The following is a 20,144-nucleotide window of genomic DNA, read 5'->3' as shown; positions in this document are numbered from 1 at the left end:
TCCCACAATTTGAGCATAGCAAAACACTCCTCATGCGGCATATCATTGTGCTTTATAACAGAACTCTTAAGGAAGAGCGATAAAAGTGAATACTGGAATAGAGCTCCTCCCAGGGAAAACACCAAACATTCAAGATCCAGACAGCACAGACTTGACAAGCTATAGACAACAGACTGCTAAAATCCAATCATTCAGCTCTTAGGCATTAACATAGGCATTTTCGAAATTTAGTAATTCAGAAACACATAAAACACAAAGTATACCTTGTGATTAACAAACATTTCTTTCTTTCTTTCTATTATTGCCTTAAATCAACCTTAAGGCTTACATAATTCCTGACCATTTAGGTACAAGTAGAATAATAGCCAACCAAGTTTTCACAAATTTAAAACCATAGTTCCAGCTAATGAGAAAAACAGCTTGATCATTATAGTAATAATAATCTCTCAGATTACATTTTAATTTTTAAATGCCAGAGCTATATAGTAAATTTTGCTTTATGCCATTTCTACTACATAAACACCAAACATCAGTCAAAGGAATGAGACAATCCCTGGATTTACTGGAGCACAGCAAGAGAACAGAGGAGACCCATAGAAGTTGTAGCCAGCTTCACAACGAAATGCACCCCTCAAATCAGCCTGTCTCTCAGCTGCTGCATCAAGAAGCCAAGCACAGAAACCTGACTAGGTGTGCCACAACAGGTTCAGTTAAAGTCAACTTCTTTAGAAAATGACATATCTTGGAACTCAGTAGATTTCACTTCAAGGTAGATGGTCGAATGCAAGTTAACATGTGACTGAGGTTAAAAAGAAATCCTGAAAGATTTGGAAGCTTTCCCCTAAAACTTAAAATGATATATAGTATGCTTACTAACTATACATTACTCACACAAAATCTTAAATTTTGAAGTTTTTACAAACTATCTCTTATTTTTTTAAAAAAAATTGTTTAAAAATAAATTCTACCCTTCCTGACAGCTCACACTTATTCTAACTACTCAGAAGACAGAGATAAGGACAGCAATTCAAGGCCAGCACTGACAAGAAAAAGGTAGTGAAACCATATCTCAATAAAGAAGCTTAGCATGATGATGCATTTCTCATGCATCATCTACTAAGGTGGCATAGGCAGATGTATCTCACTACAGGGCCTGGTGCAGGCAAAAACACTCTGGCCTGAAACCCCAAGCTCCAACTCTGGTACCACCAAAAAAGTATAAAAGATATTCTATTGCTAAATTCAGGCTCAAGTCCAAATATATTTTGTCTATTTTTTTTTCTGATACTGGAGCTAGAACTCAAGAGCCTAGGCAATGTTTATTAGCTTTTTATCTCAAGGCTAGGCCTCCCGGAGCCACAGCTTTTTGGTGGTTAACTGTAGATAAAAGACTCAAGGAGAGGCTGGGAAGGTGGCTCAGTGGTAGAGTACTTGTCTTGCATGCATGAGGCCCTGGGTTCGATTCCTCAGCACCACATAAGCAGAAAAAGCCGGAAGTGTCGCTGTGGCTCAAGTAGTAGAGCACTAGTTTTGAGCTGAAGAGCTGAGGGACAGCGCCCAGGCCCAGAGTGCAGGCACCATGACTGGCAAAAAAAAAAACTCAAGGAGGCCGGGTGCTGGTGGCTCACGCCTGTAATCCTAGCTAGGATTGCAGGCAGGGCAGGGCAGGAAAGTCTGTGAAACTCTTATCTTCAATAAACAACTCAGAAAACCAGAAGTGGCGCAGTGCCTCAAGGGGTAGAGTGCTAGTCTTGAGCTGAAGAGCTGAGGGACAGTGCCCAGGCCCAGAGTTCAAGCTCCCTGACTAACAAAAAACAAAAAAAGACTCATGGACTTTCCTGCCTGGAATGGCTTCGAACCAGGATCCTCAGATCTCAGCCTCTGAGTAGCTAGAATTATATGCATGAGTCACAAGCATCTGGCTATTTTGTGACACTGTTTGGGGAATGGGGAAAGGGAATGTGATAGAGTCGGTGAGAATGAATGGAACATATTATAAACATATGTGGAAATGTAACAACCCTCCCTTCTATACAACTAATGTAAGCTAATGAGAAAAGACTTTTAAAGTTACATTCCTACATACTATTGTTTTCTATCTTTAAATAGGCTCTCAAATCCTAGAAGAACAATTCTAGTAGTGACTTAGGTGACTCTGATGATGGTCATTGATTAGTTAGACAAGCATGACTTAAGGCTGGGAAGGTGGCTCAGTGGTAGAGCGCTTGCCTTGCATGCATGAGACCCTGGGTTCGATTCCTCAGTACCACATAAGAAAAAAGAAAAAAGTCGGAAGTAGCGCTGTGGCTCAAGTGGTAGAGCACTAGTTTTGAGCTGAAGAGCTGAGGGACAGCGCCCAGGCCCAGAGTTCAGGTCCCAAGACCGGACCCAAAAAAAAAAAGACACAATGGAGTATGGTACAAGAACCAAATTTCACCTGTTGTTATACAGCCCCAAAATGAAAGAAAGCAGATATGCAATTCCAGACTACATGCTGTGAACATCAATGATAAAAAAAAAAGTTTTGGAAGTGGTGCTGTGGCTCAAGCGGTAGAGCGCTAGCCTTGAGCTGAAGAGCACAAGGACAGAGCCCAAGCCCAGAGCTCAAGCCCCACAACCGACAAAAAAAAAAAAAAAAAAAGTTCAGAAAGTATGAAATATTTACCATGATCGTTCACAATGGAATTTGCTGAAAAAATGTTTTAGCCCTGAATCAGACCATTTTGGTCAGAGGTTTCATATGAACCTCCCCAAAATCTAATCTTTAAAGTATATATTAGTTATGTTATTGTACCTAAAGAATTAACAATCAAATGTGAATCAATTTAAGGCAGCATTAAAAGATGAAAAACTATTATTTAAAGCCAGGTATGTTGACACATCTCTGTAATTTCAACACTGGGAGGGGGAAAAAATCACTTGAACCTGGGGGGCTTAAGACCAGCCTCGGTAGCACAGCAAAGCTGGGAGAAAGAAGGAAGGAACAAGAAGACAAAGATGGAAAGAAAGGCAGAAGAAGGAAAATAAGAGAAGGAAGGGAAAAGGGGAGGGAAGAAATGGCAGCACAGTTTTATCCCTAGCCTATCTTCCTCCTCAATGGTATGTCCTGAACTTCCTCACAATTTTAACATTCTTCAACAACATAATTTTAATAGTTATATACTTAATCATATATTTCTATCATAACTAACCCATTCTTCACAATTGTTTGAAACATGAATATACAGACAACTTCAACTTCCCCTCTGATTTTTTCTTCAGAGTGATTCTCTATGCATAGCTCTATTTCATCAATATTTCACCAAAAGTTCCAAGTTCTGAAAGTCCTTCCTGCAAAGTGGCAAATACGCCTAAGAACCACACCACAGAGTTTATCAGCACTCACTTTAATCTGCTGATATTTTGAAGACTGCCCTCATCTTGACTTTGAAAGCCCTGCAAAGTGCTCTCAGTGTGAACTTTTGACCACTTAGTTGTTGGTTTTGGTTTTTTTTTTAAGGGTAGAACTGGGGTTTGAACTCCAGGTGACTTGAACCAGACCTCAATCCTTTTTGCTTCATTTATTTTTCACATGTTTTGCGACCGGACCAGCCTAGACTGTGATGTGCCTCCTGTGACCCCAGTGTATCTGAGCTCACAGGCGAGAGCACCATGTTCCTTGCACACTTACCTCCTTGAAAAGTAGCTGATCACTACACAATTGTATAGGATTCCATTTTTTATCCATTCAAATGAATTTCTGTTTTAAACAGATTTTCAATAAAATAATCCACAAGCTTTTCTGGTCTTTTACTACAAATGATCTGGAAACTTTAATAAAATATTGAACAAATACTGTGCAAGTTACTATACTTTTTTTTCTTAAATTTGTAATACAGTATTCAAAAATAGTCTCCAAGATTCTAGTAAGCTTTTGAATTCTATCTCATACCACTATTTATTAGGTTCTTTCTAAAGGAAAAAAAAATCTAGGACAATGTAATCAAAATACAGAGTAAGCCGGGCGCTGGTGGCTCACGCCTGTAATCCTAGCTACTCAGGAGGCTGAGATCTGAGGATCGCGGTTCAAAGCCAGCCCGGGCAGGAGAGACTGTGAGACTCCTATCTCCAATAAACCACCAGAAAACCGGAAGTGGCGCTGTAGCTCAAGTGGTAGAGCGCTCGCCTTGAGCTGAAGAGCTGAGGGACAGCGCCCAGGCCCAGAGTTCAAGTCCCACGACCGACAAAAAAAAAAAAAAAATACAGAGTAATGTGAATAACATATAATAAAAGCTACCATCTTTGCTATTTAATAACTAATAATTTCATTAGAAAAAATCTACAGACACAATCAATAAAAGCTTTTTTTAAAAAAACACTACTGGAGTTTGAATACAGGACTTCTTTCTTGCTAGGCTGGTGCTCTACCATTTGAACTATACTTCCAGCTCAACTTTTTCTTGGTTATTTTGAAGAGTTTGGTAGACTTTTCTGCTCCAGCTGCCTCTGATCTGTGATCTTCCAGATCACAACTCTCTTAAGTAGCAAGGATTACAGTCAGAGCCACCAATGCCCAACAATAAAAGCCTTTTCAGAGTCAATAAATTAGCCTGGCAGAGTGGCTCAACAAGCAAAAGACATTGAGTTCAATCCCTAGCAGAGAGACAGAGAGAGAAAAGTTATCATAAATGACCAAGTAAGGCTCAGAGACCTATAATTCTAAAATATGGATAGGAGGCATGCAAATGTGAGGACAATGTGGGCGGGCCACAGAGCAAGACTCTGGCTCAAAAAGTGAAATCAAAGCATCATAAATGGGCCATGAGAGTCTTCAAATAATTATTACTGACTTTGTGTATTTTACACATTCAATTTGAAACTAGGTACATCTTGAAAATTAGATGTATTAACAGAATAGCTCGAGATTTAACTTATTTTTTCTTTCCTGAATATATCTTTAATAAATATTCAGAATCAACTAATAATATTGATAAGGTATCAATAAGGAACTTGATGAAAAAAAAGACTAGACATTATGTACTTCAGAAAAATACTTTTAAAAAATGCAGTCATGCCTCATAGTGTGGTTCAATTGTTAGGGCTTATCTTCATTTAAAAAGTAAAAAGTTACTACCCAGTATAACAATTTTCTCAACAGCCTTTTTTCATTCGCACTGTCATTTCTAAGATTATTTTTCCTAAAATGATCAAATAAGCTTTTAATTTAAGTACTTGGTCTTAACCTATAACATAGGAATAAAATATAAGACATGTTAAAGCATTTATATGCTTTTCTAAAGCTGTTTGACTATCAAAAAGCTTTCTTGAAGACCTAAATAATTTCATTCTTTCAAAATATGTAATTTCCTTCATTTATATACTTATTCAACAAGTATTTTTTGAATTCTTTGTATGACCAACACCAATGATTAAGCTTTATTTCATTGTATTCTATTTTATTTTTTGATGCTACTTGGGTTTGAACTCAAACCTCCAGGCTTGTTAGGGAGTCATTATACCATTGATTCATACCTCCAACCTTTTTTGTTTTTTGACCTGGTTATTTCTAAGACAGAGTCTCCCTACCTTCCCTCTGTAGCTGAGATGACAAGCAAATACCACTAGGCCCAGCTTTTTCTGCTGAAATGTGAGTCCATGGACTTTTCTGGTTATTCAGGAAACACTATTCTCCCAATCTCAATCACCTAAGTAGCTAGAATAACAAGCAATCACTACCACATCTAGCTTTTGGCTGAGGCCTCTCACATCTACGCCTGGGCTACCCTCAAACTAAAATCCTCTCCATCTCAGACACCTAAGCAGCTAAGATCATAGGCATGAGCCACTAGTACCTGGCTACCATAATGCTTAAAAGCAGGAAACACGGGCTTGCATTCCTAGCACACAGCAAAGAGCTGAGCCTCTAACAGATGCTTAGAAGGATCTTGTGAAAATGAGCCATGTACTAAAATAAACATTGTTCTTGCTCATATTTTAAAGATTGAATACAGGTATTAAAGAATAATAATTTCACTACCTGTTTTTAGTTACACTCCTTCAAAAATGTCATCCATCCAAAGGTTAGAAAGCAAGTATGAACAGTATTTCTCAAGAACTTACTTGCTGACTTCTTTATACTGGGCTATCTCCTCAATATACAGGAGGTCATGCAACCGTGACTGATAGTTGGTCTTGGTCAATGATTTGTCTAAAACGGACTGAGTAAACAGCTGGTCAGCAGAGAGAGGAATTTGGTATCTGATAAGAAGGCTCTTCTCCAAATCAGTAGTTTCATTAGGTTCAAAATCTATAATAGTCTTAGAAGAAGAATCCCACCGCTTAGCTGTGGTTACTAGCTGTTGTTTTGCATGCATCAGGTATTCAAGATCTAAATGGAAATAAGAAACACATTTATAAAGGAATATAATGTTAAAATACATTACACATCTTGCTAAGACAATTTCAAATGCTAGAACTAAAATTATTAAAAGCAGAATACAAATCAAAGAGTACTATTGAGTATTATTCCCAAATCAGAAATTTTTCAACATTCAACAAAATAATGCTATTAGAAATCCCATTTTGTAAAAAGCCCCTTTTTTGTGCACGGGTCTTGGAGCTTGAGCTCAGGGCCTGGGTGCTATCCCTGAGCTAACTGCTCAAGTCTAGCTCTCTACCATTTGAGCTACAGCTCCACTTCTGGCTTTTTGGTGGTTAACAGGAAATAAGAGTCTTATGGACTTTCCTGCCCAGGCTGGCTTCAAATCTCAATTCTCAGATCTTGCCTCCTAAGTAGCTGGGATTACAGGTGTGAGCTATCAGCGCCTGGCAAGAATGTGGTTTACTCATCAGGTTAGACACACAGTAAATAGTTATTAATGGATTTTCAGCATTTAGAACTTAACTCTGCAGTGAAGAGAAATTTAATGTGTAGGAAGATCTGATAAATTCTTCCTATCAAGTGATACTATGTACGTCTCTCTTTCCCTCCTACCAATCAATATCTGTGCCATTAGAGAAAGAGGAGATCATATACTGCAAGGAGATATATCTTCCCTGTGTGATAAAGCAGAGTAAAGCAGCTAAAGCTGAAGTGGGCTTCATGCAGTTTAGACAACACACGTGTACAACATTGCTGTGATGGGGTATGAGATGTCCTAACATTCAACTAGGAAACCAGAGGGCACTGGTGGGTTCGGATGGATGGAGGAATAATGAAAGGTGTAGTGTACACCTAAATTGACATACTGAATTGAAACTCATTTGTATAGCTATTTCAAGATGCTTTTATGAATAAGAAAAATACCATTTAAACATCACTTCTGAGAAATTCCAGCTTTGTTTCAGTGAACTGATGCTGTAAGTAGGATATAATATCACAAATGGGGAACTGTTCAAATTTGACATCTCTGGGACAAAACCTATAGCACACAACCAGTCCAGGATGAGAACCGCAGACTCCATAAGCCACGCCTGCTCAGTGTGTAGAGCCTGTTACTTCCTTCTGGTTGGCAACTAATGAAAATAAGACTCAGACAAAGAGAAAAGACATTTCTCACTTGCCTCAATAGGCCAATACCTAGTTTTAATAGAATATAATTGGTAAGATAGTTTTACATCACAGGTTAAAATTTGAGAAAGAAATAAAAAAAATTCAGGCCAAGATCAGTCAGTGACTCTCAAAAGTAAAAAGAGAAGTTAACCTAAACTATCGTTGAGATGAGAATATGGCCATAACTACCTTGTGGTGCTTAAGAATAAATTAAACTTTATTTTATTTATTCTTTTGTCAAACTCAGAATGTTCTAAACCCAGGGCCTCACAGATACTAGGTAAGCACTCTACTACTCAGCTACACACCGTCCCTGCTTTTGCAAATCTTTAATGTTACATATATATTCTAAACATGTAAGTATAGTCATCCCCCAAGAGATATTTCTCTATATTAATCAATATCCTGGTATCTTCATAAAAAAAATGAAATCCCACTCAGGCACCAGTGGCTCACACCTGTCATCCTAGCTACTCAGGAGGCTGAGATCTGAGGATCAGGGTTCAAAGCCAGCCCAGGCAGGAAAGGCCAGAAATGGCATTGTTGGTCAAATCATAGAGCATTAGCTTGTGCAAAAGAAATCTCAGGGACAGTGCCCAGGCCTTGAGTTCAAGCCTCAGGACTGGGCAGGGGGGTTGGGGGGGGAAGAAGTGAAGGGGAAAGAAGACAGGGGGACAGATAAGGGGAGAAGGGGAGAGAAAGAAAGAGAGGGAAAGGAGAGGGAGGGAAAGAGGAAAGATAAAATCCCATATGAGGGCTGGGAAGGTGGCTCAGTGGTAGAGCGCTTGCCTTGCAAGCCAGAGGCCCTGGGTTCGATTCCTCAGCACCACATAAGCAAAAAGAAAAAAGCCAGAAGTGGCGCTGTGGCTCAAGTGGTAGAGCGCTAGCCTTGAGCTGAAGAGCTGAGGGACAGCGCCCAGGCCCAGAGTTCAGGCCCCACGACTGGACCCCCAAAAAAATAAACAAACAAAAAAAAATCCCATATGACATAGACTCTAATTTCTAAACTTTGTCTCTATTTTAATTATGACTCAAATGGCAACATGAACACAATGATCACCATCAAGATGTAAAGATGATCTGCTAATTAAAAACTGGCAATCTGAAATCATGCTGGAGCTAAACCCATAATCCTAGCTACTCAGGAGGCTGAAATCCTAAGGATCCCTATTTGAAGACAGCAGGAGCAAAAAAAGTCCACCAAAGTCAGAAGTGGAGCTGTGACTCAAGTTGTAGAACATGAGCCTTGAGCTAAAAAGCTAAGAGACAGTGCCAGGCCCTGAGTTCAAGCCCCAGTATAGGCATCAAAAAAGAAAAAGAGAGATAGAGATAAACAAAGAGAAAAAAAGGGGAAAGGGAAAAGGAAAGGAAAACAAGCAGGGCCTAGAAAAATCTAAGAGGCAGAATGCTTGATCAGCCCACACAAGAGAGCCTGGATTTGACCTCCAGGCTCTAAGAATTCAAAAATCAAACACCATGAATTGACCATCCATCTTTGTAGTAGCCACACAGCATGAGTTTTCTAAAGTACACTAAACACATCTTCTTAATCATTCTAAAATTAATCCTACCTATCCCTCATTAAAGCATATACAGAAAGTATTTAAACTATGCATAGTTTATTCCTAAAATACACATACCATCACTAAAGATTAGATGCTCATTATCATCAAAATAAAAGATGTGCACAACTTTCAGTCTTAATTCAAGTCAAAAAGAGAAATAGCAATAATACAGCAACAAACCAAATAATTATCTCTTAACAAATTAAAATGTAGAATATTGAAGAATGTATTCAGAAAATCTTTACTGTTTGGGCATGGGAAATTACATTTTTAATTATACTTGCAATTGTATTTTCTTTAAACTAGATCACAGCATGCTAAAATTAATACTACGTTCCCAGACTTAAAAAAGCCTGTGAATAGCTAGGAAGAACTAGTTACTTAAATAGTTGGGACAACAACCCTAAAACATTAGATTTGTTTTCTTTTGAAGTACTGGGGGATTGAACACAGGCCTCAATGTGCATTGCACAAGCATCCTATCACTTGAGCTAGGCCCCCAACCCTGGGAGTCAGCCTTTGAGACAGGATATCTCTGTATCCCAGTCTGGCTGGGAACTTGCTGCGCTTCTGCCTCGTCTCCCAAGCACTAGATTACAGGTGCGTTAATTATACTTGTAACCTAAAAAGAGCATTCTGTCCCATATACAAATCAAATTATGCACAGAATATAACTTTTCCAGCTGCACTGGAAATTTTCAATTGGGAAATATGGCAGAGCAACAATACTTTTCTTACTCATTTTGTCTATTCCCATCTTCATTTTAGGAAACTTCTAAGTGTCTTGAGTAGCTAGCTTTTTCGCTCAAGGCTAGCACTCTACCAGTTGAGCCACAACTCCACTTTTTGCTTTTTTAGTACTTATTTGGATATAAAAGTCCCAAAGACTTTGTTACTGGGCTGGCTTTGAACTTCAACCCTCAGATCTCAGTCTCCTTATTCAGGATTACAGACATGCATGAGCCACTGGTGCCTAGCCCAAATGTGCCTATTTTTCAATGACTATAAATGCAATATAAGGCAGAGGAAAGCTGGGTCAGCAGAATCTTGAAAACAATCAAAGGTGGGGCTGGGAAGATGGCTCAGTGGTAGAGTGCTTGCCTTGCATGCCTGAGGCCCTGGGTTCGATTCCTCAGCACCACATAAGCAAAAAGAAAAAAGCCGGAAGTGGCGCTGTGGCTCAAGTGGTAGAGTGCTAGCCTTGAGCTGAAGAGCTGAGGGACGGTGCCCAGGACCAGAGTTCAGGCCCCACGACTGGACCCCAAAAAAAAAAAAGTTTAAAAACTTGCTAGGCACCAGTGGCTCATGCCTGTAATCCTAGCTACTCAGAAGCGGGTAAACCCCTAGCTACTGAGATTTGAGGCCGGCAGTTCAAAGGCAGTGAGGGCAGGAAAGCCCATGAGAGTCTTATTCCAATTTACCACAAAAAGCTGAAGGTACACCTGTAGCTCAAGTGTAGAGTGGTAGTCTTGAGCAAAGGAAGCTCAGGGGCACTGCCCAGACACAGAATTAAAGCCCCATTACTGGCACTGGCAGGTAGGTGTAAGTAGGTAGGTAGGTAGGTAGGTAGGCAGGCAGGCAGGCAGGCAGGCAGGCAGGCAGGCAGGCAGGCAGGCAGGCAGGCAGGCCGGCCGGCCACAGGCATGCACGCACACACAGTTGCCTCTTCTTGTATTCTTCATTCATTGTGTCTAAGTCAGAAATGATGTGATAGTGTAAAAGTAACAAAATAGTAGGCATGTTATAAACATGAGCTAGATACTGGATAGGGCTTATTTTCAGACCTCACAATCATCTAAGAAAGATAATGTTTAACAACAGAGATGTTAAGTACTCTTCCTAGGGTCATACAATGAAGTAGAAAATGAGTACTCAATACATTTGGGGGGGGGAGGGCAGTCTTGGGGCTTGAATTCAGGGCCTGGGCACTGTCCCTGTGCTTCTTTTGATCAAGGCTAGCACTGTACCTACCTCTTGAGCCACAGGTTTATATGGTACTGAGGAACTGAACCCAGACAGGACCTCATGCATGCTAGAGACAAGTACTCTACCACTAAGCCACATTCCCAGCCCCACAATACATTTCTGTTCAATATTGAATTTCATCCATTGCTCATCTTCATCTACCCAAGTAGCAGCTACCTAAAGCCAAAGTAGTCCATGTGCCTTCACTCCTCCTGACCCACAGAGCTGCCCTGACCTCTTTCCACCTTTGCCCATCATCCTTTTTTTTTTTTTTTTGCCTGTCATGAGGCTTGAACTCAGGGCCTAGGCACTGTCTCTGAGCTTCTTTGGCTCAAGGCTAGTACTCTACCACTTGAGTCACAGAGCCACTTCAGGCTGTTTTCTGTGTATGTGGTACTGAGGAATTGAACCCGAGGCTTCATGCATGCTAGGCAAGCACTCTACCACTGAGCCTCATTCCCAGCCCCATACTTTTCTTTCAAAGACACAATATTTTGTGTTAACTAGATAGGCTTTTATTTAGCTTTTATTTAGCTACCAGAGATTCTTGACAATACTTGAAAGTTATTCTTCTGGGGAAACCAATCATAAGTTACAAATCACTACTCTAAAAGCACCCTTTAAAATACAACCCACAGGAAGTGGTGCTGTGGCTCAAGTGGTAAAGCACTAGCCTTGAGCTGAAGAGCTAAGGGACAGTGCCCAGGCCCAGAGTTTAGGCCCAAGACCAACAAAAAATTTTATATATACATATGCAGATAGATAAATAGATATAGATATAGATAGATAGATAGATAGAGATAGATCCCACAGGTAAGCCAAGCACATCCTTTTACATTTGAATATAGGGTCTCTATCATTTAAATTTCTTTATAATTTCAAAGTATGCTTCCCAGTAGTTCTAATAACTACCTACTAATACAGAGAGCAAACTATACCACCCAAGCCAAACTCAGCTCAGTTATATCTGAGGCTGGAACACAGCCTTACCTTCACTTATATACTACCTTCTGTCCTCTTTCTCACAGTGCAGTGCTGAACATACAGCACAGAAACTGTGCTCTGAAACATCTAAAAGAGTCTAGTCTCCTGTAGAAAGAATTTGCCAAAACCTACACTTTTTCTTTTACTATTACTTTATCAAAGTGAAAATTCCCAAGAGAACTAAGAAAAAAAATGACCAAAATACACCCAACTAAATGGTAAAAGGGAGCAAAGTGTATGGGAAATAAGGGCAACATGACATCTGTGTAATACCAGCAGGAAGATAACACTTCACTGTAACTTTTGGGCACAAATATTTTCTTTTAACAAAGATTGGGCATGATGTTATGTATATCCCTGAAATCCAGCACTCAAGAGGCTGAAGGCTTGTGAGTTCAAGGCCATGTGGATTACACAGTGTATTTTTTGTTTTGATCTCACCAAGCAGGTGAAGAAAGGAGACAGACCACTCCACCTATCCACCATTTCTAATCAATAAAATCCTAGCTTTGATCATGAAAAGAATAACTTTTTCTAGGGTCTCAGAAATGAGACACTGCACTGTTTCATATATAGTGAAAATCATCCTTTTTTATTATGGTTATATAATCAATAAAACAGCAAGTTTATACAGCTGTGCTAATAATATATTGTTATACAAAGACAAGCATTTCTTAAGTAAGGCATATCTAAATCCAACCCAAACAAAAAAATGACTAACATGCCCTTCCTTTATCCTGTTGGATCTAGACCTAAACTTCAGGAAATGATGTGACAGTGTTCAAAACACATCTTTTGAAGGTGCTTATGTGCTGAAACCAGGAGCCTGTTCCCAGAACCCTAGAGCAGGTCCTATTAGACACCCTGCTCTGAACACTAGTGTATGAGTAAACTGACTGACTTACTTACACAGAGGACTTCTCATTTACAGATAAGGTACCAGTATCAGCAAATCTAACTGGACAGTCCGCAGAACAAAGAAATAGGCACTAAGGGTACAATACACAATTACCATTAAAAAGGCACTCTACCCAAACGAAAACTGAAAGATTTAATTCTGCGAAAATCATCTTACAGTAAAATGAAATTGGTAACAGCACAAAAGATATAATCATTTACTCACATAAGCTCAGGGAACTCAAACCAAGATCCGTCCACAGACTTGAATGAAGAGATTGGGGCTCAAAGTGAAGCCTCTCCTCACCCACTACACAGCAAATGTTGCAATTAACTTGGGAGGTTTTTTTTTTTTTTCCTTATCCCCTCCCTATCTGTGGAATACTTCAAGGCCAACACAATCCTTCAAAGTTGCCTTTTAATACATTGTATCAGGGGAAAAAAGTCTAAATGTTACCTTCTGTAGAAGCTGCATCAATCATTACTCTTTGCATGAGCACTGGTTCCAATCCAAAGTCGAAAACTATGGTTTGGCGAAAGGTTCCAAATATTTCTGTGTTAAATGCTATCCCGACTTTATACACGTAATGATCTAATCCATTTTGGGCCATCTTTCCTCCTATCCATTCTTGACAGTTTTCTGGGACTTCTTGTGATACCTGGGTAGTACTATCTCCGGCAGATATTGCAATGATACTAAAATGAGGACGATGAGCATCATAAAGCAATGCTACACGATACAGCATTCTTGCAGGCTACAAGGAAGTTAAAATAATTCATTGAGTACAAGGGGATGAAAAATCCAATTGTAATTGGGCTCTTCTATGAAACTATTCCCATAAGGGACTTTCCCATACTTCTAAGATACTATGTTAAAAGTACAAAGTGTGTCCATAAGCCATAAGGAGAAACTCAAAACTGGCTGGCAAGAAGAAAACAGTTGTTAAATGCTACAGTTATACTACATCACTAGCCTTCCTGATTCTTCCTGGTCTGTTTACTTCACTATGGCAAAATCTATCTCCTTTTATCACCTGCAACCTCCAGCTGCCCATATCCTTTGCCCCAAAAAAGGTTTATGAAGCCTCATATTGGAAGCCTTCGTAGCAAAGCAGTTCCCTTGAATTGGGTTCAAGGCTGAAGTTAGAGGTTTGTAGATTTTTCATCTCCGGATACAGATAGTAAAGTGGAAGGAACACCACCAAAAAGAACACAATAATTTTCACTGAACATAGTCACTAAAAGTTTGTACTTTTGGGGCTGGGAAGATGGCTCAGTGGTAGAGCGCTTGCCTTGCATGCCTGAGGCCCTGGGTTCGATTCCTCAGCACCACATAAGCAAAATGAGAAAAAGCCGGAAGTGGCACTGTGGCTCAAGTGGTAGAGTGCTAGCCTTGAGCTGAAGTGCTGAGGGACAGCACCCAGGCCCAGAGTTCAGGCCCCACGACCGGACCCAAAAAATAAAATAAGTAAGTTTTTACTTTGGGGCTGGGAAGGTGGCTCAGTGGTAGACCGCTTGCCTTGCATGCATGAGGCCGTGGGTTCGATTCCTCAGCACCACATAAGCAAAAACAAAAAAGCCGGAGGTGGCAATCTGGCTCAAGTGGTAGAGCGCTAGCTTTGAGCTGAAGAGCTGAGGGACAGCGCCCAGGCCCCAGAATTCAGGCTCCACAACCGGACCCCAAAAAAAGTTTTTACTTTGTTTCAATCCTAAACCTTATCTATTCTAAGATCAGAAGCACTGAAGAAAATGTCTTCTATTAAAAAAACTCTTCACAGAATTTGTGACTTCCAGTCAAATATAAAAACAAATCATTATTTAAAAAGCTTAGAACTACCAGATTAATACAACTCAACTTCTTTTTCTTTTTTGTTTTTTTCCTGCAAATTGTGGGGCTTGAACTCTGGACCTGGGAGCTGTCCCTTAGCTCTTCAGTTCAAGGCAAGTGCTCTACCACTTGAGCCACAGCGCTGCTTCTGGTTTTCTGGTGGTTAATTGGAGATAAGGGTCTTACGGGCTTTCCGGGGTGGCTCTGAACCACAATCCTCAGATCTCAGACTCCTGAGTAGCTAGGATTACAGGCATGAGCCACCAGCGCCCGACTATAACTCAACTTTTAACTAGTTAATTGTAAGCCATGGACCCCATTCTAATTCCACGTTTACAAGACAGTATGCCAGACTTCGTTATCAAATAAATAAGAAAGCATCCTACCCATCTAAGAAGATATGAAAATTTAAAACAAATCACACTTTTAGTGACTGAAATACAAAAATGCACTTTAGTACAATATTGAACTTACATAAAATGAATTCAAGATTAAAATATTTGCAATGCTCTCTTAACATGGAATTTTCAAAGTCCAAAGAAGCTTCATTCAAGACAACTACACAAAAATGCTCTATTCTTCATAAGTACAAAGTTCATACCTTACAAGTAAGAGCAAAGGTCCATATCTGGCGAGACTTTTTGGTGTTGACAGTAATGGACAGGTCAGGATTGTGCTCTACCTTTACTCCTTCTATACACTCACTAAGCTGAAAAGAAAGAAATCATTAATGTCAGTCCTATCACTGAAAACAAAAACTGCTAGCAAATATACATCAACAGGAACCATATTGATTTATTCACCACACAAGGTATTGTCTAGTCATTTTTATAAGAATAAAACATAATGATGCTAAAATAAGAAACAAGAAAATTAACTGAAACCCAAAAAAAAGGCAATAGAAATTGCCTGAAAGGTAACAAATACTGCAAAATGGTGAACACCTTAGTTCTGCTCTTTATAAATAGGTCTAACTTTTGCTACTAACACCTGTACACCATTTTTTTTTTTTGGTCGGTCGTGGGGCTTGGAACTCTGGGCCTGAGCACTGTCCCTCAGCTCTTCAGCTCAAGACTAGCACTCTACCACTTGAGCCACAGCGCCACTTTGGGTTTTCTGGTGGTTTATTGGAGATAAGAGTTTCACGGACTTTCCTGCCTGGGCTGGCTTTGAACTGCGATCCTCAGATCTCAGCCTCCTGAGTAGCTAGGATTACAGGCATGAGCCACCGGCGCCCGGCTTATACACCATTTTACTAAGAAAAAGTTCTTTATATATTAGATAAAGAAACTGAAACTAGCACATGAAAGGTCAAGATTCAAACACATGTATTGTTTCAGAGGAAAAAAAGTATTTTTCTCACCACTTTCTCAGGAGATAATGAATTCATCCACTTTTCTATCAATGTTTCCATGTAACTGCCTGAGAGTTGTTTATTCTCATTCTGCTGTTTCAGTTTTATCAATCGGGAAGCATATCTTTTCTGCCATTCTGCTAGTTCCTCCTGGGAATGTGCTGAAGTACACTGGGCACCATACCTACAGATTCCTTGCTCTAAAAATCTAAGTAGAATAGGAAAGACTGTTTTATCATATACTTTAAAAGTGTTTATTTACACCATTTAAAGATAAACGTCCAGGACTTGCTCTCAGCCTCCTCAATAACAAGAAAGGCCGTATTTATCACATAGTCAGATACAAACGGAGGGGAAGAGGTTCAGAGAACATGACAATATTTATGACAATCAAAACATCTCTGTCTGTCCGTCTCTATTTCTTCGACTTCCTTCTTTGGAATAAAGGGTCCTAAAGCACAACATATTCATAACTTCTCTGTCCAAAAGACATTGAAAAGTTGTTTACTTTGTGTTATATGGCCTATTAGACAACTTTTCTGAGCAGAAGTTTCTCAAAGCAACACTGACAACCAAGTGGATGAGCTGCCCCCACATGACATGACCTACTTCCCAAATGATATAACCTCAGAAAATGTTCCACAACTAGGAATTCCAAACTGAAAAAAACTTAGTACACTATTAACTGATCATTCCAAGACCTCTACTTTTCATCTTCAAATGTAGTGCTTTTACTCTTTTCTATATACTATTCACATTTCATTAAAATATTGGAGAATATTGTTTTAAATATATTTAGAATAAATGTCTACATTAAAGAGTCACAAATATATTCAACAGTCATATTCAATTCTTCAAGAGAAACACCTAACTGCTTGCTTCAAAGGATAGAGACAATGATTTCTCTGTGTTTGTGGCTCAGGAACACTGGACAGATTACAGCTAACATATATTTCAAAAATTCCCTAAGATTTTTTAATATCCACACCTCTAAGATAGATGGTAGATATGCTCATTATACTGATTTGGTCATTATACAATTTGTGTGTATACGTGTGTATGTGTATATATATATTATATACATGTATGTATGTGTATATTTATATATACATATAAAATATACCACATAAAATATACAACTAGCTTTCAACAAAAAGAAAACTCAACTGACAAAAATATAATCAAAACAAAAACAGACTTGGACATTCATTTTACTAAAGTTTTAAATATGCTACAAAATTACAAAAAGTCAGTTTTTTTAATTAATAGAGACAGAAAAACTGATAAAAGGGAAGAAATGAAAATCAAACTACAAATCATAAATAGACACAAGAGATATGGTGTGTTATAGACAATTTTCAACTGGAAAAACATGGGTGGTGAGAAACACAACACAAACCCCAGCACAATAGATATCCAATGGCGTGCCAAACTGAAAAGCTGCGTGCATCTAGTTTCTCCTGGTGGTGTAACAAAGTATTGGAGTTTAAAATCATATTTATAATTATTGATTATCAATCAGTAATTCTTACATGCTTCAGAAGACACATTTAAATCATGTATTTATGTCAAGTGCAGTATGTGCTCACAAATGACAAAATTTGTTTATGCTTCATTTCCCTAAAAAAAAGTAAAGTTGTCTTACATTCATCTGGATAATAAATCTCAGATTTCCTTTTATATGCTAGTGCTCTATCACTCCTTTAACACCACGCCACTAGGACTCCCAATATTTACTACTCAGTTTCATTAATTCCACTACAAAAATCACTACTGTCTTGACATCAAAACCGTATGTGAAATTTCCATCATTATCAAAAAGACACCTAGAGTGAACTTCTATCTAAAACCCCATTAGTTACTAGTTCTTCTAGAAAGAACTAGTTTGCCTTTTTAAATGTAATTTACCTATTTCTTTCTTATGTAAATTCTGAAAGCATAGCCCTTTACTTGTGATTTTGAATACTTGGAGAAACATATTATTCAGGAAAGCTACTAGGATGTCTATTTTATGCTCTATTTCAGTTAATATAATTCAACTTCAATCACCATACCTAGGCAAATTTCACATAAATAAGAGACCAGCAAGTGTAGCCATAAAAATACAACTGGTATCAGTAAAAACTTCTGAACAAAATCTTAATGACTTGCATTTATAGCATTGTTGTTCATAATTAAAGTAAGGCTCGTGGACCTGGTTTTAACCTTTATTACTTAGTAGCAATGAGCTCTTATGGTTTTTGTTTCAAATGGGAAACCATTTTGCCCAATAAATCTTCCTCCATAGATTATATTTTTTCTCCTTTGAATTTGAACGACTACTTTTCCAAAAAGTGAAGGAAAATTATCTACCCTTTCAACAAATACATGTAATTGGTTTAAAAACAAAAATTCACATTACCTTTTACACAAAGTATATTCCTCGCTGCTTGTGATTCCCCTAGGTGGTGGGCGGAAATGCCAACCATTACAAGACCCTAGGGAGTAATCAGGATATAGTCTTATCATTTGAGGCTACCTATTAAATCTGATACTTAATGTGTAAGAATACTATATCCCTCCACACACATCATCCCAGATGATGTAAAAAGGACACAAGACCCTTGCCTCTACCAATCAACTGAGTCCAGCAACTAGTGAAATGTAGAATTCACTGGAGAGGCAGTTACCCAGCAGTTACATCAAGTTGGTGGCCCTACCTCTACTCTGACAACTGGTAGACCTATTTCCAGTGCCATCTCTTCCCTAGGAACTCAAAGAGAGAAGTTGGCATGCTTGTCATTTTATTAAGCCTAAGGATTCTGAATAGTCAGAATCCTCCAGGAATGGTAAAATGTCTGCATCCTGCAAGGAAATCTTATAAATTCCAGTGCTACATATTGAGCATGAAGCTCCACACTATCATCCTTGTTTCTTAGGATTTATCTCACATATGATTGTGCACATCCTTTCTTTAATGGAAATAAAGTTCAAATACTGACTTCTGACATAGGAACTTAAAACTATTGTTTACCTTGGGGTACGAAGAGGTTTGATTCATTTAGCTAAGGTCACAAATAAGATAAAGAAAATACAGCTTAAGATAGAAAACTTTGGGCTGGGAAGGTGGCTCAGTGGTAGAGCTCTTGCCTTGCATGCTTGAGGCCCTGGGTTCGATTCCTCAGCACCACATAAACAAAAAGAAAAAAGTCGGAAGTGGCGCTGTGGCTCAAGTGGTAGAGCGCTAGCCTTGAGCTGAAGAGCTGAGGGACAGCGCCCAGGCCCAGAGTTCAGGACCCACAACCGGACCCAAAAAAAAGATAGAAAACTTTAAGATAGTTAAAACTTTAGAGGCTGAGCAACCATTTTCTATTTCCTCACAAGTCATCATCCCATCTTACCCTGAGGGGTGGGGAGAGGGACGTTCAGTTTAAAGGTGTGCTTCACCCCTTTTTAGCTGGGTGACTTTGGAAAACCACTAGACTTTAATAAGTAGCCATTTTGACACCTGTTGATAAGATAGAGAAAGATTCTAAGAAGTTAGCAAATGCCATGAAAGCAGTACGTGGCAGGCACATGGCAAGCATTCAGTGAACGCTGGGCTGTCTTCCTTTTCTCTGGCAAGAGAGGAAGAAATGACAGGGTAAGAAGAAACCATTTCACAGATCAAAAGTTCCAAAAGGGAAGAGGGAAAGCTCTTCCTCTGGATTGCTAAGAAACATCTTAGATTCAGTCCTACACAGAGGCAAAAGATGAATCTAACTGACCTCGGAGTTGCCTCCTACCTCCATTACTCTATTATTCTTTGAAAATGTAGTAGGAAGAAAATTGCTCTTATCTACACTTCTTCAAATTAAACATTCATGTTCTTTCCTACTGCATATACTATCTGATACAGTAAATTTCTTCCCAGTAATCAATAAAAAAGCAAAGCCTACCATCACAGCTATCAGAAGTGACTCAAAATTTGTTACTTACCCTCATCTAATTCTTCCACATGATATCCAGAAAGGACATTACTAGTTGCTGTCTGCAATTTTT

General features: G+C 39.0%; 1 protein-coding gene across 3 annotated transcripts in view; it reads right to left on the bottom strand.

The window, feature by feature from the left end:
* Positions 1 to 20,144, bottom strand: part of Helz (helicase with zinc finger) — a 147,633-nt gene that overhangs the window by 69,098 nt on the left and 58,391 nt on the right. For all 3 annotated transcript variants that reach the window (XM_013037884.1, XM_013037886.1, XM_013037885.1), the window contains 6 exons: positions 20,082 to 20,133; positions 18,526 to 18,601; positions 16,134 to 16,332; positions 15,372 to 15,479; positions 13,400 to 13,697; positions 6,100 to 6,367 (listed from right to left, as the gene is read on the bottom strand). In XM_013037884.1, the coding sequence (XP_012893338.1) occupies positions 6,100 to 6,367; positions 13,400 to 13,697; positions 15,372 to 15,479; positions 16,134 to 16,332; positions 18,526 to 18,601; positions 20,082 to 20,133 (1,001 nt within the window). The remainder of the gene's footprint in view (positions 1 to 6,099; positions 6,368 to 13,399; positions 13,698 to 15,371; positions 15,480 to 16,133; positions 16,333 to 18,525; positions 18,602 to 20,081; positions 20,134 to 20,144) is intronic.

This window comes from Dipodomys ordii, unplaced genomic scaffold (genome assembly GCF_000151885.1).
Source record: "Dipodomys ordii isolate 6190 unplaced genomic scaffold, Dord_2.0 Scaffold7, whole genome shotgun sequence".
NCBI classification, from domain to species: domain Eukaryota; kingdom Metazoa; phylum Chordata; class Mammalia; order Rodentia; family Heteromyidae; genus Dipodomys; species Dipodomys ordii.
This window is presented reverse-complemented; position numbering and strand designations above follow the sequence as displayed.